The sequence below is a fragment of the Cyrtonyx montezumae genome, unplaced genomic scaffold (assembly GCF_038088225.1).
Source record: "Cyrtonyx montezumae isolate F1298 unplaced genomic scaffold, pur_monq_1.0 scaffold_1, whole genome shotgun sequence".
Lineage (NCBI taxonomy): Eukaryota > Metazoa > Chordata > Aves > Galliformes > Odontophoridae > Cyrtonyx > Cyrtonyx montezumae.
The window spans coordinates 26,446,807-26,473,283 of NW_027071825.1; the positions used below are offsets into that span (position 1 = coordinate 26,446,807).

Genomic DNA, 26,477 nt, shown 5'->3' on the forward strand with positions numbered 1-26,477 from the left:
TCTGTTTCATTTATTTCCTTTCTTGAACTATCCTTCTGTGACAGCTTAAGTGTTTATTTGCTTTATTCAGATTTTAAACGGTAGGAGTTATCAATGTGACCAAGAACAATACAATTAGCTTTTGAGCTGGCAGAGATTATGCCTAAATTTACATATGAGATGTATCCTATGCATTATGTGCATTTACAGTGCTATGGAATGATAACAATCGTAGCACTAGATAGTAAATGAAACACCCATGCTTCAGAAATGTTTGTATAACAAAATAAATTGAAATGATCAAAATGTTCATAAAAATTCCAAAATAATCCACGATTCAAAATTGATAAATTCCTTGAGAACGTTTTCTTGAGTGTGTGCATTTAATTCCAAAGAATGCCAAGTTGAAGGATGGTGACATGAACATTCTGAAAAGAGTTAAGATTCAAAAATCACCCCTGAAAGAATAACTAACACGGCGAAGGAAATGACCTTGATGGGATTTACAGAGAAGCTATTGGAGTCTGATTTCTTCATTTCTGAAAAGTGAACTCACTGTTAAGGTTTTAGTTAGATTAAGAAACAAGTCACTTTTTGATCATAAGAAATTGATATCATTTCTGTTGGTTGTTTATACCAAGGAGAGGAGATTATGAAAGTAGTATCTGGGCTTTCCTGTCCCTGTAAAATTAGTTACATTATAATGTTCCCATATTGTTCCTAAGAAATTGTATACTAACAAAGAACCAGAGGATCTCTGTTCAGCAATCCTGCCTTCAGCTGCATTGACATTTTGCCTAGTTCTTTCCTCCTTGAAAAGTCTACAGATTAGAGAAACTATCCTTTCAGCAAAAAAATTAACCCAACAGGGAGACAAAGGAAAAAGAAAGGAAAAGGGAAAGGGGAAGGCAAAGGGAAAAGGAAAGGAAGAAGGAAAAGGAAAAACTTATCCCCCTATAAAATTCATAGAAATGTGCTTAGATTGTAGCTGATCAAGCCACCTCTTCAATTTTAAATGCTGAGCTCCTCTCCTCCTTCATAGACAGTCTATATTTACAAAGAACATAGATATCTTTCTTTTTCTTTGTCCTTCAGAAAGTTCAAAAAGGAGTCCATTTACTTTAATTATGGGGAGAGCTGAATGATTTTTTCTTAGATGGAAAAAAAAATACAGAAAGAAAAAAAGTAAAGTTCACTTTTTTACATTTTCTATGGAGAAATAAGGTGATTTTAAGCTGCAATGTTAGGTTTCCTTCAATTCTATTATTTTCAGAGATACATTTCTTGGAACATTGCTGTTAGTTTTAGTACTTTGTTTTCTCCAGTCTTATGAATCATGCTGGTCTAAAATAGAAATAGGTGGTCTAAAATAAAAGCATATATCTTTTATAAATCTCTTTAATAATACCTACACAATATTGAGGTAGCATTTCATTGAACATCAACCACATCCAGCAGTTTGAACTGTAGACCCTATTGCTTTTTATTTCCTCAAACTACCAGCTTTGTGGTTTGAGGTTTCAATTTACAGCTGACACTGGTATTTGACTTGCTGTAATATTTTATGCCCTGGTTACAATTAAAAGCATTATTATGGGAAAGTAATGATATTACTATGATCATATTTTAGAATATATATATGTATTTCCACATATATTCCTGTTGTATAAAAAATATGATCATCTGTTGGGACTTATGAGATCGTTCCTGTCAGGGAAGTCTTGCTTCTCACACTAATTACAGTTATAACTATGGGCTCCAAGCAGGATGTGGCTGCCTGTACTACAAGAAAATGTAAGATTATTATTTGTACTACATAGCAACAATTAAATTTGCAACCTATTGGGTAAAGTACTGCCCTATAAAGATTAATAAGACACGAGGTCTTCTCTAAAGAACTGGCAATCTAAACAGAGAAGACAGTTGAGATGTAGCAGAGATAAAGAGTTATCTACAAAATGTTAGAGAATATTGAGGAGAAATTGCTAAGGCTCTTTTGGCTCAGCTTAGATTGTTGTCTCTTGTTACTCATTCATGTGAGCACCAACAATACTGCCACAGGAGCCCTGGAGCCTATCAGGAGGGCCTACATGTCTGTGAAGGGTGAGGATAGGCTCATATGTCTTTCTCATCCTTCTGAGTTTGCATAGAAATGTATAGTACAGGGTTACTGTAACAATAATAATAAAAAAGGGAGAAACATAATACACCTCCAGTTGTCTACTCAAGTGCACTCAGCACATGAAGTGAATAAAATGCATCGGAAGGATGAGAGAGGTCACAGACATGAAACATCCTTAGAATAGCAGAGATGGAGAGGGACAGCTTCCCTCACCGCAGCGTTGTGAACCCTCAGATCCTAGTGTTATGGCTTAGGAAGATAAATGGCTTCTCAAAATAGCAGTGGTTTCTGAAGATTCGTGGTCTTTCACTACTAACCAGTATCGTAATCAAAGCTACATATAGAATGCATTCATTTGAGCAAATTTGTATGAATCACTCTCATTTGAACTAGTGTGTAAGACTAGGTGTACCATCACATGAATTTGTAAAGGACTTGTTCATTTTTGACAATTTGGCATAAACCTATTAATTTTTCTTTGTTGAAAAGCATAATGGGTTTTTGGTTATGAAGTATTATATAATTCAAAACTGTAATGGCAGAATTTTAATACCTTTAGAACAAGTTAAGCTCTATAGAAAAAGAAGATATATATATATAAATGGCAACTGCATAGATTGTACAGACAAAGCTTAAATGTTGGAAATGCTGTCAATCAAACTAATAAATACAGCATTTTAGTCACTATAAAGATTGTCAAAGACTTTTTTATTATTATTCTTGGATGAATAAGGAAGAAAATGTATCATTAAAGCGCCATTTAAAGAAATGATAAAATAGCCCATTTCAATTGCTATCTCGTGGTAAATTTTGACATAATAATATGATATACAAAGTGGTTTTCTCCTACAGACATGCTTTTCATGGGCTTTGATAAATGGAAATAATGCTGCAGTCCAAATTCTTATCCATAAGCTCATCAGGAAAAGTATGCCAGTGAATAAAGAACTCTTAAACTAGCCAGGCAAAACAGTTTTTCAGGTATTTTCAGACTGTTTTAGTGCAATAATATATTTGGTTTTTGCACATTTGAATGCTGATTTAGAAGAAGAAGAAAAAAAAGAAAATTTAAGATTGGATTAGACTATACAATCCACAATTAAACAGGAATTGTGTTGCATTGCACAAGGGGTGTTTGTGAGCCAGGGAGATGCCAGTGTAGGCATCCTGAGGCCCACCAGGGGAAGTTGGAATGAGCTATAGTTTTGTACCCTCCTGCTCGTGTTATTCTTACAGCAGAAGCCAAGACTGTTCCCAGTCTTAACACAATGAATGCCTTGGACTTTGAGGAGAAAATTGCTGTTTCTAATGCCAGATAGATTAGAGAGAAGCATTTTATATTGACTGGGTAAACAGTAGCTCTCATTTAAAAGAAAAATTTTGGAACAATAATTGGATTTGTTCCATTTATGCAAAAGTCAATGGGAGAAGAAAGCGAGTTGATATTATGTGACACGTTACGTAAGCATTACATTGCACAGTCAAATATTTGCTTGTGCTACCATTATTAACCCAGTGTTCTGGGCTCCCCAGTTGGGATAATTACATCATCTTCTAAGATGCTTCCAAAGATACACCAGAAAGGATCTTAAGAAACATGCTAGCCCAGAACATTTTGATATTCTGGAAAAGTTCAAAAAAAAAAAAAAAAAAAAAAAACCAAAAACAAAAAAAACCACTTGGCATCTGCCACAGAGAGCAGGCACCTTTTTTTTTTTCCTTGTTGCAGGGGATTTTCAGATCTTTAGATGAGGCTCTCCATTTTTCTGGTCTTTGATGGCACTGTCTGCAGAATATTAATCAGTGGATTCAGCAGTGTGCCCTGCTCCTATACCGAATAGCACTGAGAATCCAAGTTACCAGCTAAGTAGTTCTAGGTATTTACTGGAGCCTAAATGTGTCTGATATGCATCTGACTTCAGCAATGACATTTACTTCCATTGTGATATTTTACATTTATTCCTTCCTGCTGAAATACGATATACCATTTCAGTCTGTTCACCACTACTAACACATGGAAGATAAAGCTGGCAGAAGGGGAAGGTGAAAAATAAACATGACCATCTATGAACGGAAAATTAACCTATTTGATCAATCACTGCAAATAATAGTTTATATTTTTCTCATAATTTGAAGTGAGTAGTATGAGAAATGCTATTACATGTGCATTTGATACCTGCCAATGAAAAAATAAATTCGAAAGTACTGAAATCTTACCAGATGTTGTCATATCATGTCTTAATACCATCAATTTCTATGTCTCCCAGCACTATGGTACTAGCTGTTAATCTTCACGAATGGCTGGTATAATGTGTTGATTAGAGTGTAATAGTTTAATCATCTTTCAGTGGTAGGAGTTCATGTTGTAGTTTCACAGATCATGAAATGTGTCTGTTTAAGATATGAGAGCATTATCTTTCCTTTCCTTTCCTTTTTATTTTATTTTATTTTTTTGCAGAAGGCACTACACAACCATGCTCATTTTATCTCTGTCTTTCTTTTACCTGCATTGTGGTGCTCATTAGCATGATCATTCAGGACACAGGGCTAGTCAAGGATAATGTTTATTACAGGGAAAAAAAGGAGCATTTTCTTATTGGAAATACATTTGCATTACAAGCTAAAGACTGTAAACCTCCCTTATCATGCCTAAACACTGCATCTGATTAGTTGTTAGCTGTAAAGCTTGCAAAGGACAACAAATTGACAACGGTTCTTAAGTTATTACACAAATGCAAAAATTGAAAAGGCATATTTTGAGTATGTTCTCTCCTCTGGGATCTATTGTTTTGGCATCAAGAAACTGAGTTTGAGTAAATGTACCAGTGTCTCTGAAGAGCAGAAGAGAATGGAGAAGTTAGCAATTAAAACAGGTATTCAGGAATGCAATTTTTGGATCTGATCCTGAGTGCATTAGTACACTCCCCTGAAGTCAGCAGAGCTTGGATGATTTATACAAACTGCAGATCTGAATTTTGCCAAAGGATGTACTTTGAAATGGTTCACTTACTCCTATTTATCTTTTTTTTTTTTTTTTTTTTTTTTACACTGGTAAATAAATTTGAAAATGCACTTTTCAGGCTTGGAAGGCTTTACCAAACTTCTTTCAGACAAGCCAGACTTAATCCTTTCTAACAGTAACTGTTCAAACATTGAAGGAAAAGGAAGTTTGGGATGTGTTTTGTGTGGAGATTAAGGTGCAATTTTCTCTTTGTCAATTGGGAATTGTTTTCCTAGAATTGCACCAAGTGATAAAAATCTGCTCATCTGGCATAGTAAAATTTACCAAATACTTTTATTGCATTTTTTTTTCCAGAAAAAAATAAAAACAGCAAAGAAACAACAAAAAACCAAAATCTAAGGTTAGATGCTTAGTCTTTTGGGGCGTGGGATAAGAACTAATATCTTAGATAAAATTAAGGAGAAAATAAACAAATATTGAGAGTTTGGCTCTAAATACATCATAAAAGAAGTAAAAATCTAATTTCTATCTAATTTAATTTTTTACCCAGAGATAGCAGAGGGGCAGTGGTACTGATCTCAAGAGGAGAACAGCATAAAGCTACTACCCAAAGAGGAAGGTACCACCAGAAAACGAGTAACATGTTGCCAAAGAGATTCCAGATGAATCATGAACACCATTTTATTAAATATTAAATAATCATCTTTCCCCCCTCCCTTTCATTTCATACCTTCGAGAAGATCTTTCAGTACTATTTGTCTTCCAATGAATTGCAATCCATCACAGAATATTCTATGGCAAATAATATCTGGTTTGTTTCATCCTGACCCCATGCCCCACTAAATAGAGAGGATGGCTGGTCTAGCTCATTTAGGAAATTTCTTATTACTCCATTAAAAAATACATATATCTATATATCTGTTTCTATTAAAATATTCTGTTAAAGAAAAAAAGTGATTAAACTAAACCAAGCAGGCATACCTCTTGATTTGATTGTAGTAGAATATTCTTTCATGTTAATAGACATTTTTCCCAGTCAAATCTCTCCCACAAGAAACCTAAACTTATAGCAATGTTAAATATTGTGAGCAATTCTAGTTTCAAGCAGGAGGCTGCTTCAGTCTGTTGGATCTGTTGGACAATATACTACCCAAAAGGTGCAACTGTCAGGGTGAAAGCAATAAGATAAGCGACTTTGCTGCAGTAAAAAGCAGCAGGAGGGCAGACAAAAAAGAAGTACTGAAATATGGAAACAAGAAAGAATAGTATATATCTATTCAAGAGTGCTATTTATTTTCTTCACCCCCTTTCTCTGATGCTCCCAATTAGAGCCCTATTTAAATGAAGTTTATTAAGATTCAAAACTTATAATTCAGCTTGTAAATTATACTGCTCATGAAAATAGACTCACTGATTAATAAGATTCTTTTAATGAGATTCAATCTATATATCTTACATGGACTAAGCTAGCAGAACAAATCAAAAAGTGAAAGATATTCACAATGTGAATTCAGAGTGAATGTGTGGCTTAAGAACTCTTTATTTTACCATTTTAGAGACAGGGACGAGAGTTAAAAGGAAATGGGGTGCGTTTCTGAAGTCTTTTCAATTCTAAATACTTTTGAAAGTCTAACTTTTAATGGCTTATCTGAGTCTAAAAAAAGAGTAGGCCTGTGAAACCATATTGATTTGGATTTACTAAGTATCAGATGTACTCTTGTCTCACTTCAGTTTATAGGAGGGAGAGGAGGTTCTTGGTGTGAGATTAAGAAACAACAGCTCGAATGTTGGTCCAACCAGTTTATTACAAATCTTAATCAGGGAGATGGAGAAGGGGAGGATGGACACTATTACCAATTAGGATGATGAGGAATAGAAGGCAGGCGATAGAAAAGATAGGAAAGAAGCAAGAGTTGTGTAAAGTGGGGATAGTCACCACCAGATCCAGCAGTGATCCGTTGCACACCGTTCTGATGGTCCAAGGCAGGAGAGCAGGGGGGCATAGCAGCAGCAGCAATGGCTAGCCTTGGGCAGCAAGAAGTTAGCAGGAAGGAGCAGCCAACATTTTCCATCTTCTCCATATGAGTCAACGTATACTGATCTTTAAATGTGCTTTTACATTCAGGGACTAGATATGAAGGTGAGTAGCCCTGATTCTTGTTTAATCTTCATGTTCTCCAGGTTGAGAAATAATGATAGTGCTTGAATGGCCTTTAAAATCAATTTAATATTTATGGATAGAATTACTTTTTCTGTTTTTGCACTAATATTATCACAAAAAATGTGGTTAACTTTCTACTTTGAAACTTCAGTTCTAAAATTGCAAAAGATGAATATATTTGAATATATCAGAAGTTCAAGAACATCCAAAGAATAAGTTCATTTTTACTCTAAAAATAGCTACAAATACATAATTAAAACCTAATACATTTTGTCTTTTTTTTTTTCCAGATGAATTCAAATTATTTATGAAAAGGCTGCCCATGAATTATTTTCTGAACACATCTACTGTAATGCATTTGTGGACAATGGATTCTAATTTTCAACGCCGCTATGAGCAGCTAGAAAACAGCATGAAGCAACTATTTCTCAAGGCACAGAAAATTGTTCACAAGCTCTTTGGCCTTAGTAAGAGATGCCATAAACAGCCACTCATCCGCATGCCAAGGCAGAGGTAAGAAAGTCTGCCTATGAAAATCTGAAAACCTCATGGTGTTGTTTCTTGCTAGTATCTCTTTAATAGCATGGATGTTACAATGCATGACATACTGTATACATACTGAAGTTAGTCTTTATATTTCTAGAAATTCAACAGTGCCAACCTTCAATGTTTTCTGTTTGTATTTTCTTAAATGTAATGGGAAAAACCATAGCAAAACCCAATTTGTATACAACTATGTTATGAGAAGCAACTTCAAAATAGCATGAACATCCAGATTCATCCCCTTTGGTCTGCCCTTTTTTTACAGAATTGTATTTCCAGTGGAAGTTGGCCAATTGTGACAATGCCAAATAATTGTATACAGAATACTGAATACCTATTCTGAAGCAAGCTTCACTATTTTAAGAACTTTCCAGGTCATTATACAGTATATACTACATACTATTGATTTCTTGTCTCATTTGTCAGATATAAATTAGATTTGAAAGGATGCCTAAGGAAAGAAAATGTGTTTTAGTTCTGCCTAGAAACAGAGATCCTGAAAGCTAGCTAGTCAAATCTGTATTAACATAAGTGGTTATTGTGAATTGCTGATCGAAAATTGCTTTATTGAAAGTAGTGGAATGACAGCAGCGTAAATCTGAAATGAATGAGCTTTTAGGGAAATCATTCTTCTGAGCAAAAGCATCATGGGATTAGTCCCAGTGACTCCTGAATTTAACACATTTCTCCATCAATTTTGAAGAAATCTAGTTGAGGTTCAATGTTCCAGAACTGCCAGGGGTACTTTACTCTCCCTTGCTTTCTGCTCTGCTGAGACTCCAATAATTTCTTCTACTTTTGTAGTACATGGTTATTAAGCCACTTTTTCTTTCAGAAGTTGGTAGCCATTATGGCTCTCACACCCTCTATTTCTAAATATCATGCTCTGTGATTTGCTAGTTGAAACAAAAATATATAATTTTCTCTTTTGGAGTTATTCCTTATTTATAAAATGTCCCACTAAGAAAGCTTACGTAGTCAGTACAGTGATTCAGCAACATCTGCTGTGTTTCTTAGGCATGTCCTGAATGAGCATTCTCCCCAAGCAACAATTCAACATAAAGACTTCTAGAGCAGCCCAGTTTCCACCAACGATATGTGGAGCTTCTTAAAATACAAGAAACAGAACCCACCCTCACGTTATTATTTTTTTTCTCTACCAAATCTGAAATCAATCAAGTTCTTCAGTGTAATTTTTGGGACAATCTTTGGCAGGCGTTGACCACTGGGTATAGATGAAATGAGGTGCAAAAAGCTAACATCAGTTTAAATTGACCACAGCACACCTGCCTTGTGTTCGTTATGTGAAGTTCAGTTTTTGTGTTATTTGTTGTTGATGTTGTTGTTTTTATTTGTTTTGCTTACAAAAGGCAGAATATGTGAGTCCATACTTTATTTGTTGTTAATAGATTTAACCAGAAATGAGTACCCTTGTTCTACAGGGAGCTGTACTAAACTTCCGGGGCAGTTTCATTCTGCAGTGCATTTCTGACATAGAAATATGAGAACTTGCTTCTAAGAAACTTACATTCTGCTTTGGTGACCACCCAGATTTTTTTTTGCAGTCCATACAGAATACGATGGCATAGTGATGATCAAGAGATGGATCAAAATTAATGCTAAGTGCAGTTCTGGGAATACCTTACTAGTGAAATACATTTGGTCAACATGGGAATTTTTGAAGGATGGATACTATCTGACTAACTTGGAAAATGGCCTTCTGACATCAGGGTTTTTATGGCTGAAAAGAAGAGCTTTAAACTGATAAATGGGAGTGGAATATCAAATGAAACTGATTTAATTGCCAAACCTGGTTAAGAAAACAACAAAACCACGGGCAGATAGTTGGAGATACAGGAATGGATAAAGAGTTCAGTGATGGAAAGTGGGATAGTATAAGAAGAATGTAAACATGGATCTTAACACAGGAATATTCAGGTACATTTAGTTGTAACACTATACTTAATCCAAACACAGTTCTGAGTTTGTCCGTAATTAACTGATAACAGGTAAGTAGTGAAGGAATAGGAATAGTGAGTAACATAATGGAGAAGCATGAAATATTCATCAGGCTATAAACCTGTTGATTTCTCAGCAGAAAAGGAGTAGAATGAACAAGGAAAGCAAAGCAAAGCATTAGCATTTCTTGTGTTTTAGGGAAGACAGAAGAAAAAGGAAAAAAAAAACATAGCTTCACGTGCCAATGATATTATAGACTCAAAGGAAACAGAAAGTGAGAATTTGAACACAATTCAATACTTTCTGAAGGATTTTTTAACAATTCATTTGGATTAGTGTTTGAGTCCTGCTGAGGGCAATTTTTATTATGGAAAGAGAGGTTAGAAAGAGTTAATGGAGGTATAAATGTGATTTAAAATTCTATTTTATGGGTACATTTCAGATACAGATTAAAGAGCCTTCTGTTTGTGATAGGGATCACAAGGCTGGCAGTGAGTAAAAACAAAGGAACTGTGTTAATGTTTAATTTTACATTGTGTTTTAAAAGTCAATAGATGATACATAGATCCTTGAAGTTGAGAGCTGGCTTTCTCTTTTGTGATGCTGGGGTCATGTCCTAAGAGTTTGATTTGATTAATGAAAACTTACTGTAAGACTGGCTTTTATAGGGATTCATCTGTGTTGTCTGCCAGAAATAATTTTGTCACACTTGTAGGAGCTTCTACGTATGGTCACTGTTATAATTCATTACTGAAAATACCAGTTCTTCTGGCCTCAGAGTATTGGTACCGAACATGAAGCAAATTGTTGTGTGGTTTTTATTCATTTATTTTTAATAGGATGTAATTAATTAGTTAGTCAAAATTGCTTGTAACTTCATATTTCCTAGTCATAAGACTAAATTGTGTTTATATTTTAATTTTCCTTGAATGAAAATATCATTGAACCCTTTTGTAGCGTCATTGTTAAGTGTAGAAGAGCATCAATTAACCTGCAAGGTAAAGAATCTACATTTGCATATGACACCATTTGCATTTTTTTTTACAATAATATATAAATACTTATCTTTCAGTCTGCACTAACAATATAACAATCTCTTATTTACTTCAGGACTTCAGTATGCACCGGTGTTGGGAATATGATTATTTTTATTTTGTTCTGATCATTGCAAATATTTCCAATATATCCAATATTTCCAACTCCAGATGTTCTTCTCAGGTTTTAAGCTTCCTTTCATTAACATGAAATGAATCACTACTCCTTTCCCTGAGAATCAAATCGTGGTAAGATACACCAAAACTGTACATTTTCATTATAAACAATTATGGAGCTGTTCCCTGTAATTTGTAAAATTCACCTGAAATAATCAATACACTTTCTGTAATCAGGACTTGACACAGTGCTAATTCTGAAGGTTCAAGTGATTATTACAAACATACTCTCATCTTATTGACACATCACCCTTTAAAACCTGAAATACCATACGCTTATTCTTTATGTTTGCTTGGCCAGAGTCCACTGCATGCAGCAATTGTTATTCCACTAGATGGCCAGCTCTTGCTGCAGTTTTTATGCAGGGATGTTGTTGAAACACCACTGGTGGCACAATACATTCTACTTTGCAGGAATCAGTAGGTGGTATAGCATGAATATAAGACAGTTGTTGAAACAGTGCTAGCAACTCAATACATTTTGCTCTGTAGGAATCGAAGTGTGTAAAAACACATTTCTGTACTGACACCATCATGCATATTTCTACACTACGACCATGAGGCGTAATGAATAACTGGAAATATTTGGAAGCAGTTTGCATATGGCATTTGTGCTCTAGTATATATCTAGCCTGAGAAAAGGACTGACACAGCCATTAAGTTAGGCCAAGCTTCTAGGTTTAGCCATGTTTTTTTCCAGTGAGGTGAGAAAGTACTATCCTGCTACAGGAGAACAGGCTTTGGATTTTCAAATTTTTCAAAGACAAAACAGATGTAGGTAATAAAGAAATACCAATTTTACATAACTGCATAATACATGTCACTGTCCTCATATGGCAAAATAAATTGTGATTATAGGCTTGTTTGTACTTTGGGGAGCAAAACTTCTTTTTGTTTCTGTTTTGGTTAAAGTAGCAGTAAGTTTTTTTGTTTGTTCGTTTTTTTAATGCAATGAATATATACTGAGAAGTTGAAAAATATCTTAAAGGAATATATGGTTCTATCCACAAACTATTATAAGTGACAGCTCTGACGTGAACCAGAGGGTAAGCAGAGACTTAACATGTCTAAATTTTGGTACTAAAATGGGAAAATGGACAGATTTATGCCTAAAAGTGTAAAACAATAATAAACTATGTTGAGGGACAGAAAGAATCTTAACTTCCCAAAATATGTTTCAACAAAAATGACAATGATTTTCCATGATTGGACTTATTACCCACACACCTCTTTCTGAAAGACACTGAAGAGAGGGAGCAGCTTTCATTTCTTTCCTGACAAGTGCTCATTTTTCTTCTTTTTCTGCCTTACTCAAATGGTTTCCTTGGCTAATGTCATCTGCTGAGTGAATTCAGTTTGCACAGTATATTGCTATAAGTACAAACATTCTTGTATGCATTTTAAATCACTTAATAAGGAAAAATATGACAAATATAACCAGCACCATTTGTGATTTAATAAAGACATAAATAAATATATATACACATATGTCAATACAATAAACCAGTGGAATAAATTACATCTTCCTTAGCATATAAACAAAATAGAAATCTGCTGCAACAACCTTGAATGGATGATTACGAACAACTCAAGTAAATAAGAATTTTAATTTTAAGATACTCGTGTAAAATATCTGCACAAAATCTTGAATGAAATGTCAATAGTTTATTTTTCTTTTTTAAGTACTGGATGTATGATGTTATCATGTAGTGTACATTGAGGATCTTCATTATACCAACATTTTAGCCAAGTCATTGTCAAAATGTGACTTATATATTTTAAAGGATCTGTTTTTGGTAGAGCAAGGTGAAGCAAATTTAGAATAGCTATTAGAATAACTTGTAAAAAGATTTTAATTAACATATCAGAACTGTTATGTCTAAAAGAGAAATCTATTCTCAGTAGCCTTACATTTGAATTATGTCCTTATCTCCATAAAATACTTTTTTTTTTTTTTAAAGAAACAATCTTTGAGAGCTAATGTAGACATCATTCATGTAGAAGTCATTCATCACTGGAGGCAGTAGATGAATGCATCAAACAGAAAAGCTGCAGAAAGAATTCTGGTTTTTGAAAAGATAATTCTGGAATTTTACAAAAGAAAGCACCACGGATGTCTACAAAAAGAAGGATGAGCCATGAATTTCCATTTTTCTATCTTTATTAATTTTACAGAGCAAAAATTTCACATGGCCTGAGAGCCCAACAGGGCTTGAATATTGTAAGAACACTTCAGGTGAGAGTCTTCTATCTTACTCTTCTCCTCAGACCATATGCTCACACAAATACACACACACACAAACAACATATATTAAATCTGACTTTTTATTAACAGAATCTAGTTCCAATCCTTAGGATAGAAGGCCTTATAATCTGTTTTCTTCAGAATACTTTATAATGAAACACACAAAGAAAACCATCCCACACCCTCAAGGTACTACATATTATTAATTCCTTATCTTCCAAAGTTGGTGATTCCTTTTCTTTCCAAAGCTGATCTGTGGCACTGGATATAAGGAAAAAAATCTTACTATACATCAGTTGGTGGACTGTTAGAATAAAGGTAAATGGTGAACCTAGATTGCCTACAGAATTTAGTGAGCCTAAATTGCCTTAGAGAAAATCAGTACAAGACAGCAGAAACTTGGATGGAAGGACTGGGCCTAAAATACAAGGACTTTTGCAAAAGCAATGACTTTTATTTACTTATGTACTAACTACAACAGATACAAAGAGCACAGTAACACTGTTAGAGCTCATTCTCATCTACAAAATGGTATTTTTCATTATAGTCACCACATTTTTGCCAACTATGAACTCATACAAACCTCCTACTAAATGTAATGGGATACTGTCAATAAGGTTCAACCACTTCTGCCATATCACCAACTTCCACCTCTGACACTGTAGGCCAACCTCATAAAATAGCAGACATTAATTTTGGAGCAGCCAGAGGAGTAATCTCTTCTTAGAAGGTCTCAGCAGGAGTTTTGGTTTCTAATGTTGCATTTTATTATCTGCTCACAGGGCTTGTTCTTGTTATCTTGTGCTATACATTACATTTTTTCAAGCCTCCATCAAGTTAAAGAGGATGGGCAAACTGTACTTTCTGAGAGCAAAATGTTGGCAAGAGGAATGTGACTTCATTCTAGATTTTTTTTCTGTATATTAAAGAATAATGTCGAATAGTCAGATAGAAGTATCTTAGACAATAGACAAAAGGTAAGAGTATTCAGAAGTCTGATGGCAGTAAATGACTCAAGGAAAATCATAGAATCATGGAATGTTTTGAGTTGGAAGAGACATTTAAGATTATCTTTTAAACTCCCCTGCTATAGGCAGGGATACCTCCTACTAGACCAGGTTGCTCACAGCCCCATCCAGCTTGGCCTTCCACAACCTTGATGGCATCTTGCTCCAGTGTCTCACCACCCTCACAATGAAGAATTTCCTCCTTATATCTGGTCTAAATCTATCCTCTTCCAGTTTGAAACCATTTCCCTTTGTCCTGTTGCTAGTTTCATTCAAGACTGCTGACTATTTTGGCATCCATCTTTTCTAAGTTGCCTTCTAAGAATAATGGGATAACAAGAACAGAAATGCCTAATTCCTTTCAAAGACAAACTTCCACTGTATGGTCCATTCTTAAATATGAAACTGTGGGTGCCAATTTCCTTTTTCGATTATTAACCTATTTCCATTTCAGATCCACTAACTGCCATTCCACTGCAAATTGCCTCTGTCCATTCTAACTCTGTCCATTTCATGTCTCTTCATTTCTCTTTCAGGCAAATTTTGTGTTGCAGTTGATGCTGACAGCACCAGAGTTTGAAAATTTTAAGACAATAACGCGCAGTCAACTCAAAATTATGGTTTACTTTATAGAAATGCGATATTGAAAAAGAAAAGGATGTGTTAAATTAAATGCTGCTACAGAATTTCCATTTCAGAGATACAGTGTTCAGCACATCTGCTCCCCAGTGTAGATCCAGGATGCTGGGGGGCTTGTCTTTGGCCTTTTGGTTTTGACTGTGACCTGACTACTGTAAAAGACTTTCTCTCAAGCCAAATGTAAAGATTTCTTGATCACCTACCTACACAAATCTCTTGTAGAAATGACAGAGCTAACACTGTGATGGTGCAAGCCTGCAGTTTCAAATAATTATTTGAAATGTTAATAGATCCTGGAACACTTCTCTTGGCTTCTGTTTGCTCTTGAGCTGATGTTTATGCATCTTTCCATAATGTCTTACATGATGGACAGAATCTCTTCTAGATAACACCCTCTGACACAGGGGAGCCTGATGATACACACCACAAATTCAGGGAGGGACACAAGGAAGACATACTGGATTTCAGAGCATCTTGGGTATCAGGTTGTTTACAAGTCCATATAGTTCCACTATTTCCCAGATTTCAGTTGCTGAATAAGGTCATGTTTGTGCAATACTTTATTGAATCCAGATGATAAAATTCTCTTATCACCTGTGAACTATTAAGTAAGATGGGCAGCCTGATCTAGTGGTTGGCAATCCTACCCATGGTAGAGAGTTGAGGACTAGATGATCTTTAAGGTCCCTTCCAACCCAAGCCATTCTCTGATCTGATTATATGATTCTATGATTTGATGATTCCTTAATATGAGAGAAAATCAAGAAAGACCAATCTTTGATATTCAGTCTCCAGGATCAGGTTTCCTCTGTGAAGTCACCAAAGTCCGTCTGCCTGTTTCTCTCTTAATGTGACAGCACTGCCAATAAGCTGCCAATATCACATTTCCTTTTGTCTACTCTGTTTCTTTACACTAATACACAGACTGCTTCCACTATATGTTTGTATAGCACATTCCACAGTTGGGTGCAAGTCTCATCTAGGGCTGAAATGTATTGCCATAACGTAAATGTCTCCTCTGTGAGAAGCTAGCATCAATACGAAGCACACAAAATCTTGGATGTGACTGCAGGACAAAAGGGAAGATGAAGGTTGGATATAAGGACAGGAGATGGGGGTATCTTTCCATGCATGTCCATATTTCAGGCACAACATTTTATTGCTCTCATGCCTCACTTTGACAAAGAGGCCTCTAGTTGTCATAAACCATTTACAATTAACAAAACAATAAAGTGGAATATAAAAAGCAGTGACATAGATAGAAATACATGTGTCTTGTATTTCTTGCCTGTGTTAATCCTTATGCAATTTATGCATTTATGTCACTCAGAATGAGAGAGATTAACTCTTTAAGGAGATATCAAATGTTAGATTTAGCCTTTGGGTTTGTGCTTCAGGTCATCTTAGAGATGACTGGAGACTTATTATAGTCTTATCTTAAGATAAACGTGAAGATTGGAAAGTCTCAGCCCTGAAGATGTTGAGCTTTAAGATTCCCTCTGAACTGTTCATATCATCTCATGTCTAGCCTTATTCAGATTCAGAAACCATATTTGGTATGGCTATTGAATATTAACTTTCCCTTAAGCAACAGTAAGAAATAACTAATGTTTCTGATTTCAGGTCATTTTCAGTATAATATAGACTGTATATACGTGTGCATATGTATGTGTGTGTGCATATATATATATATATATATATAAAAGCAAAAAACAAAACAAAAAACAAACAAAACACCACCAAAAAACAGCTTTACATTAATTTATGTGTGCTCTTGATGAGAACAAAGAAGAGAAAGGATCATGTATATAATACAGCAGAGATTAAGGGTAGAGAAATTGAACTGCTAGATAAGAATTCAGTTTGTGCGTAGATACTATGTACAAGGAGAAGGGAAATTTATGGATAGAAACTTTGGGAAAAATATATTTATGATAGTGGTTAATTCTTGGAAACATAAACAAAAGAGATAGGTAAAAATTTCAAATTATAAATTCAATAGTGGCATCTTACTGGTAGCTCAATACAGACTGTTAGAGCAATGTACAGCTCATTTAACCCAAAGAATACCAAGCAGCAAACTAAACACTCCCATAGGCAGCAATAACAAAACACAAGCTAGAAACTGGCTTTCTTCCCTCCCCTTGTCTTCCTTTCTTCCTGCCCTCCCCAGTTTCTAAGTGAACTTAACATCAGAGGAGTGCTAAGCAGACAGCTCAGAAGCATCCAGCTCTATGAAATGCTCCTCTCAAGATAAGAACAGCAGCAGATCTGATTGGCATGCACTGCTTTGCCAACATACCTCAGCTTTGACCAGGAGGCATCACTGCTGGAGGGTGTGAAAGTGAGTCCTAAGTAAATAAATTATCCATTGTATTTTATGCCTTGGCTTCTTGGCTGAGAGTGCCAGCAGTTTTGGTGATGTGTTTTGTGTAGACAGATGTCACCTAGGGAAAAACTTTATTACTGGGGTATTCATTTAATATTTTTTTTGTTGTCAGAACATTTATATTCCTGAAAGATATTGTACAAACTTAATGTTGCTAAAGGGCTGCACTTGGAGACCACAGCTAACACAAACTAACCAGGGTTTTCAATTCAGCTTATGGCTAGTGCATGACAATATGAGGGAAGATACAATATTGTTTCCAACATAATTATATATAACTTGGATCTTTATAACCTCAAAATTAATAATAGAATTAGAAATACATATATACAGTTCATTATAAAATAATAGCTGATTCTACCATCTTTATTTAGGTTTACCCTCTTGGTGTCTGGAAAGAAAACATTTGCTTCTGAGAAATGGAGGAGTTAAAAAAGGGATAGAAAATACAGTAAGAGTGACAGAAGTTGCCCATTACACATGTTAATTTATTATGCAGTGATTAACTGTCCTGCATGTTTTGGTTTTATTATCTTCTAGACATATGTTTGGATCACGGTTGTATATATATATATATGTAACTTAGGAATTAAAATTGCATTCTCAAAACCAGTATATTTTCTTCAGTTCTGGGGGAAAATGAAATAAGTTATCTTTTCTACTGAAAATTTCAGTTTACTTTTTTTAAGGAAGATATTAGTGTACAAAAGGCACAAGCCTTACATTTGTACATACTTTCCAGATATTTCCAGGTTTTTCCAATCTTTTGGAAAAATGCAGTGGAGGTATCACAGAGGGTGAATACAAAGCACTGTGCTATTAGTAATATTCTTTAAAAATACCAATTTTGAAAGTTTATTTTAGGCAGGAAATAGAAAAGCTTTAGACTGAGAGGAGGCAAATGAAGATTTGCCTGAAAATCCATCAGCGAATAAAACTGTGGCCTTAAACTCCATCTGAAATGAAAAGATTTTCTATCAGTCTTCTCTTCGCATTCATAACTTGAGCAGTATTTTGAAGTTAAATGATTTTCTTGAAGTTCTTAAATTGAATATCTACTGATGAAACAGAGAAAGACAAATGTCTAAGACATCTGACTCCTTGGTCTCTCTCCAACGCACATCTCACTGAAGGAGATGTCAGAATTTATTTATTTTTTTTAAAGGAAGGTCTCAGAACTCATTAGGCAAAATAACATAGAAATCATATCCTGGGATCTCATTTTCTGTACGTGGCTGATTCATAAAATATAAATTGCTTACCCATTTAGTGTATGCTTGTAGGATTCTAAAGCATATTAAAAAGATATAATCGGTAGCATAGTTTAAAATTGATGACCGGAGATAATTTAAAAAAATCCCTCAAATAGCAGGCATTATGGAACAGCTGCAGAAGTCATTAATTGCAATTAATTTCTCAGGAAATTATTCCAGTCATTGTATTATCAGTTTTCTGAAAATCCTTATATGGAATAACAGATGATAAGAATAAAGAAAAACCTTGAGGAATTGAAGTAATAATAACTGTTGGCACTCCAGACAGTAGGTGACACTTATTAATTCTCTAGTATAGTTTTAATTAATTATTTCTAATGACTGACACTTCTAAATTGTCAAGATATTAAAATAAAAAGATGACCCAAACCAGAATTAAACTGAACTAAAATCCTTCTCAGTTTCAATCCTATTCAGAATTTCTAAGGAGTCCAAACATTTTTCCCACTGTTAAGCTTTTATATCTATAATAATATTGATTTTCTATGCTTTAGCAAAAATAACTAAAGAAATAAATATTTAAGTATTTATTTTCTTCTGATTATCTGTCTGTTTGGTCATTAGAATTCTTAGATAAATAGTTCCTTCCACATGACAGGAATAACTTCAGTGTGCACTCAAACAAGTCTTTCTTCATTACTTAAAAGTGCATTGAATGTCAGGATTAATTCCATCAATTAAAATTCATTTATACATCCTTATATTTATTAAGATATTTCGAAATAAATTAACTCTTCAAAATGCATGCTCTTATAGAAAACAGCAATTAAAAATCTCTCTTGACATTAATCATCATACAAACATAGACTCATGGAATATGCTGAGTTGGAAGGGACTCAAGAAAAGTGAAGTCCTACTCCCGGCTCTTTGAAGGACCATCCAAAATCCCAACTCCAAATGCTCCTTGAGCTCTGGCAGCTTGGGGCCGAGCTCAGTGCCCTGGGAGCCTGTTCCATGCCCACTGCCCCAATAGAGCACTCTTTCCCTCCCCTCCTCCCCTCCCCTGACACAGCTCCATGCTGTTCCCTCTGGCTCTATCACAGTCTCCAGAGAGCAGAGGGTTCAGTGCTGTCTTCCCCCGTTCCCTGGGAGAAGCTGCAGCCATCAGTCCCCTACTCAGCCTTCTCTGCTCTGAGCTGAGCAAACCCAGTGACCACACGAGCTCCTCACACATCTTGCTCTCTGACCCTTCCCGATCTCCATAGACATTCACTGTATGGTCTCTAGTATTCTTCCCCCGTGTAAAGCAGAGATTTTTAGCATAGATCCTGAAATCAGGGTCATTATCTTAACCTTTTATACCTTACATTGCCTTGTCTTCCCTTTCTTCTTATCCTTTTCCCAAATTTAGATATCTTCTCTTTGGTGGCTAAGCAGAAATCCTAAAAGATTATTTAACTGACCTTAGAAGAAACCACAGGCATCATGCCCTTGAAACAGTGTATGTATTATTTCATGCATTTTTGGACAAACTGGCCTTAATTTTGGGAAAAATGTGGGGACAATAACTGATGATTTTTATAATGTAAGTTGAAAGCTTACCATCTGTGTGGATTGCTTCATCAGTGTATTATCTGTAGAAAGCGCTACTGGTTTCAATAATTCCTGGAGTGATGGCTGAGGTACAGTATAAATATAAATGAGATGGTTGGCAAATATGTCCAAGATATGTCAAAGGTACTGTGAAATGGATAGTTAAGCTGCTGAATGTGTTGTCCCTAATGTTTCTCTACAAAACTTCAGTTAAATTTTCTCTGAGTAGAGACCAGTGTAGCAAATCCCAAGACAGCAGGCAGACTTTCAGTTTCATCAGTTCAGCCCTCGGTACACTGCAAAACACTTGAGTAGCATTTTCTGTCTTGCTGAGTCCAGTCCACAGTTTAATGAATCTTGCCACTGGCATGAGGTTGTTCAACATTAAGTGATTTTTTTTTAATTTCTTCACTGAACCATCTGCTGCATATGCAAGCTACTTATCTATGTATATGCACATTTGGATATATGTCAAATGAATTGGTGAGGAAATAGTTTTCTTGTGGATTATGACTTGAGCAAAAGTTCATAAAAGGCAGAATCCTCAGTTAGGAGTGTTATAAGCAGAGAAACAGGTTTCCACCATGAATATTTAAAAGGAAGTCTATACAAAATGTCTACATCTGTGCTCCTAAGTGTTGCAGCGATGCTGGATTAACTTCAAAGGCAAACACAGACCCTCTGTCTATGAAAGGCAAATTTTTTTCTGTACTGAATAGAGATCAGTGTCCTGATAGAGAGAAGCATTGTAAAGAAGTTTCCTACAGGAGACACCTGTGAATCTTGGCAAATAATGATTCCAGAGCCTGTTTCTTCTTCTTGCTGAATGGCAGACAGTCATCTGGTTATAGAACTCTACAGATAAATCCAGATGAATAGAGCTATGCAGTTGTGAAATTGATGACATTGCAAGTCTCATAGTCTGTGGGATCACACATCTCACTAAATCTTATAAATATATTTTACTGATTCAGTTCTAACTGTTCAATTTTGCAAAGTTATGTCTGTAGGATCCCAGAGATATTAATGACATTTATATTTCCTTAACAGCAGTATCAGTCTAGTCTGGCATTAATCCATTCTTTTAAACCCCAAATACTCTAACACCTTCTCTGAAATGATGTAAGTTAACCACTTTTTGTTTGTGCCTTGTGTCCTGATGGAAAAACAAAGATGCTGAATCATTTCAGATCATCTGCAAATAAACAGAGTCACTGAACTTATTTTTAATTTGATTAACAGTTTCTGTTTGAGTATGGGAACTGGCATACATGTGAGGTTTCATTTGCATGCCTATACTTCTAGGCTGTCCTAAGTATGTTGTTGACATCAGAAAGTGCTGAATTAACTTTTCCACTGGAGGAAAGGAAAAGATTGAGTGCTTAATTTCTTGAGAAGATGGCTTTTAAAAAGCAGTTATGGTGTGCAGCTTCTAGCATTAAGGCACTAGAATGGCAGAAACACTTTGCATACTGTTAAGATGTAAAGGAAAACTGAGTGTGATTAATGGGATAGCTTCGCACGTAACAGCACAGCTGGTGATTATGTTATTGTATATTCATCTTCCCAACTCCCATAAAAGTAGATTACTGTAGTATAGCACTTCTGAATAGCTAAAATATCGTCGGAGTCTTAACAGTTCCCATGTTCTAACAAGAGCTATTCAACTCGGCCCTCCTCAGTCACATTCACCTTCAAGGAAGATGAGGACTATAAAACTCTTATAGAGTGTTTAGCAGACATTGATGTCACTATACAAATGCTGGAAGAGATGCAACTATTTGGCTCTGCATGGGATCACAGGAAAAGAATTTTTTCCTGACATATATGACCCAAGTAGTCTGAAGAGATGTTAGACACATGTCTGGGCCTGGAGGCAGCTGGCTGCAGGGAGCTGCTGTGTTGAGTGCCAGCATCTACACCTCATGTGGAAGGGATAAACTGCAAAGCCATTGCTACACTGTGAAGAAAGTGACAGTGAACTCTCAAGGATCAAGTGACGACGTGACACAGAGTGCCCAAAGTATCAGTAGCAGCACGTTGGCACGTTGGGCATCTGTTACAGGACCTATGCACAAGCACCCAAGTACCGTGAACAGCAACAGAGAGTATATTGACAACTCTGAATAAACAAGGCATTTGACTTACCATTTTACCCACTTCTAATGGCAAGAAAAATGTTTAAAAGCATATCAATTCTGCTCAAACTCAACTGGAGTTAGAATTGCTGTCATTTGTCATTTGAAATCTTACTCACAAAGGAAATTCATTTAACAGGCTGCTGGCATCAGCTGGAAGATACCCACCAATTTCTAGAAGTATTTTGTCTTGTTCTGTGCCTACTCCATTGATTTATAGTTTCTATCTCTCAGCCACTCCACGTATTCTTCCTTTGAGTATTTTCTCCTAATCAGAACTTTTGAAGAATCAATCACTACGAAATCACAATGTACTCAAAATTGAAGGCATATTTATGATATTAACCATAGAATGTGAAATGCTTTGGAAATAACAAAGTGATTGACAATAACAACAAATAAAATATATCCAATTTGTATCAGCTTCCTGACAGCAAGAGACATCAGGAGACACTCACTTGTATAACAAGTGAATTTTTCCTTGATTAACAGTCTTTTTTTATTTTTTCCCAAATCTTATTTTTTACAACCAGTTGAGTGACAAGAAGATAAATGTGTTATTGCCCCAGGTTCCCACTCATTCCTTTTTTTCTGTTATTTGTAAAGCAGTATAAGCTTACCTTTAACAACATGTCACACTTTCTTTTCAATTATTTCAAGAACAATTTCCTGGCAACCTCCCAAGTATCAAAAATATATGGGTTCAGTGAAAGTGAACAACAGAATAAGTGATAATTTTCTAAAGTTCCTGTACACAAATATGTTTTTTTATAATTATTATTTTTAGCAGAATTTGAGACTCTTTTTCTTTTCAGTAAGAGAAAAATAACATTTATTATATGCACATTCCTGAACTGTATGCTTTTCGGTGTGCGTGGCTCAGATACTACTTTCCCTTAATCCTTTTTAATTTGTCAGTGAGCAAATAAGAAAAATATATAATGTACTGTAAAAACTGTAGTTTTTTACTAAATTAACTTTGTTCAGTTATTCATACACAAGTATAATATGCTATCTGTGTATTTTTAGCAACAAGCAGTGACTGTTTGCTTGCACTAAAGTCCCCTACTGAAAATTGTTAGCAGTTTCAATATATTATTGCAGTGTCATTTTAGTGCTCTCCAGGTGCTTAGAAAGATGGATCCTGCTAGGAGAAAATTAAGTCTAATATGAAAAAAATTTGACAGATCAGAAAAAGAAAAAAAAAAAGAATAATAACAGGTGATGAATCCCCAAGAACTAAGAGTAATGCAAATGGGCTAACCTAGTCAAAAACAGCTTCACAATAAAATAAAGGTAAACAGATATTAATGAAATCTGTCTAGGGATAAAAACTATTCTTGTTCCTTATCCTTTTAATATTACACTAAAATAATAGCTTTCATTCCACTTTCTCAGACCCTGAAATGCAGCTTTCAAGAACAGCCTTTAACTGCAGATATCTTCACCTGGTTCACCTTAGCATACTGACTGTTGCTAAGTTTGACCATCACTCTGCCTTGACATCCAATGATAAGTACTTAGGTTGCTCTGAAAATAATGCCAACATCCACCTCTGAGGTTATGGGCTGACATAATAAAATGGAAGGCATTACTTTCAGAGCAGCACCTGTAGATGAGCGTAGGAGTGACAATTGTCTGTACTTTTGAAATGCTGACTGTTCTGTACTGAAGAAGAAGTAAGTTATTGTCATGAACAAGGAGCAGCATGTCTTATGGTCATTTTTTTTCCACCTGTAATAAATGCATTAAACTAGGGGAAGAATAATGTACCTTAATGACTTCAGACAGATTGTTTTGGATTTTGTCTGACTTCAGTGTTCATATATCTATTAAAAAAATTAAAACAAATGAACAAAAAAAGCAAACAAACAAACAAAAAAATACAGCATCCATATATCAACTTTTTCCTAATTTTCTTTTTTCTTATTTTTTTGCTCAGAAGTCTTGTCATCTTTTTAAGTAGCTATATTTTTAAATAGCCTAAAATGAAAGATAGTGGAAAAACAATCTAAAATGATTCCGTAAGTGGTTAAACTAGTAAGTAAGTCTCATTTCTTTAAAAATTAGACTGTCGTGGTTGAAATCCCATGTGAATTGCTCTAATATTTGGACTCACTCTGCAACTTAATAGAATCTCCAGTGGGCTATTACTTCTTTTCATAAAGCACAAGGAGCTCAACCTTTTTTTGGATTTTTTTTTCTTTTATATATTTCTCTTCTTTTGTTTGTTAGCTCACCAATTCTAAAAGCTGTTGACAATAGAGGAACAAAAGATAGAACTGATTGGCAATACTGCTTTATAATACTTACTTGTTTTCTTCAGAGGCTGAGGGGGAAAACATGCAACATGCAAGCAAAACCAGGCAAGATCGTTTCCTCCTGAGGCCCACAGTGAGAAATCATAACCATTGAAAGTTCTGGAAGCAGAAAATAATTGTGAAGATTTATCCTCACCATCTCATCTACTAACTAGTTTTCAGCAAACATATTTGACAGTTTCCCTGCTCCTATATGTGACTATGGGTTTTTTAGGGTTATTTTGACTATTATTACATTTTTATTCAGTCACTCACTGTTTCTGCCTTTTCCTTTAAAGTTTCCATTAACATTATCTTCTTAGAGAGATTCTAATATTACTCCCTTCAGCATCCAAAGAGCAACAAGCAATTTCAAACTTAACAAACATTCTTGTGGAGATTTCAGTAATAAAAGGAAACAGAAACATCAAACCTAACTCCACAAGGGAACATAGCAACTGTAACAAAGCTTCAGCAAATTAGTGATCAGTATCCTCGTCCCCCTTTTTTTGTTTGTTTGTTTATTTAAAGGAATGGTCAATTGAAAATAGGCAAAGCAGGGAGTGGGAACTAGATGATTTTAAAGGTCTCCTCCAATCCAAACTTTTCTACAATTCTGTGGTTCTATGGCCAGCTAATAGTGAAAGCAATTGAGCATTTTCAAGTTGGAATGATAACATCTTAAAGGAAATAGATTGCTCTTTCCAGGAGATGAATGAAATTGGAATTTTTTTTTCTAACCAGCAAATCTCCTTAAAGTGTAGGAGCAGAACTTCAGCTTTTTTTTTTTTTTTTTTTAATCAAGCCATCAAATAGAGTTTACTAAGTGAAAAATGGAACAATCATTTTGGCTATCTGTAGGAAATTCTCTTAAAAAAAAAAAGAAAGTAGAAAAAAAAACACACATACATACTGATCTTGTAGAAAATTACAAATTTAGCAACAGATGGCAGGAAATGGAATTTGCTATCTTATCAGGGCAATAAAGGAGAAACAGTTGGGGTAAGTTTGCTGCAAAGGAGAAAAAAATCTTGCAAAATAAAATAGCAAAGACACTTTAGTTCACATTTATAGATTCTATTAAGGACAATCTGTTTTTAATTGGGGAGGACTTCCTAAGCCTGTAAATGCAATATGTATGTTCCTCTAAAAAATTATTTATAAGTTATTGTTGTGCTGAACATAACAGGTGCTGCTCATGCACTAAATTAGATTGACTTCTCAGAGCCTGCTCTGCTCTGGTTGTAAAACAGGAGACTCATGAGAAGTGTCTGAAACAAGCATTTCACAAATCACTTGTGTTATAGAGGAACCTGATTAGAGAAGCTACTTACTTCTAAAGACGAGCTCAAATGCCATTGTATAAAAGATTCTGAAAGTTTACTATATGGATGACTAATATATCCAACATTACTCAGCACAGACTGAAACAGTCTGAAATGCGAGCCGTTCATGAGCCTTTCAGTGTAAAGGAAAGAACTGGCTGCAGGAAAAGACACATAAAAAGTGACTCCCAGTGTATTTATGCAATACAGGGAAATCCTTGGTCTAGGGGCAGTGCCAAATTTTTGCACTTCTGAACATCAGTTGCTTTGTTTTCTTTTGTTGTTTTTGTTAGTAGTTGATAAGGAAAGGTGAAGGAATGAAATTTATAATGAAGTGGTAGGTCTGAGTTAATTTTGATGTGGCCTCATGTGACACTCAGAGATATCTATGGATCCATGGTAGAGTATATTTTAGAGGCAGAAAGCCTTATCCATCAATCACTGATAAAGATTTCCAATGGAGAAAAATCCACCCCTTCTATCTGACACAAGGTCGACATACTGTTTTCACCTTCCCTTCAGAAAAGGAAACTATTTCATATTTCCACTGGATGTAGAACTAGAGTAAGACAATATTTAGTGCAAAGGAAGTGAAACATACTCCTCAATATTTGCAATATTTCCTTAGGAAAAAGGCTTATGGACAATCTTTTGCTGATTAGCAGTCAATGTTCAACTGATATTCAAAGG

The 26,477-nt window shown here is 35.1% G+C and overlaps 1 protein-coding gene across 2 annotated transcripts in view; it reads left to right on the forward strand.

Moving 5' to 3' along the window:
• Positions 1–26,477, forward strand: part of BRINP3 (BMP/retinoic acid inducible neural specific 3) — a 197,491-nt gene that overhangs the window by 156,564 nt on the left and 14,450 nt on the right. For both annotated transcript variants that reach the window (XM_065746865.1, XM_065746874.1), the window contains one exon: positions 7,515–7,737. In XM_065746865.1, the coding sequence (XP_065602937.1) occupies positions 7,515–7,737 (223 nt within the window). The remainder of the gene's footprint in view (positions 1–7,514; positions 7,738–26,477) is intronic.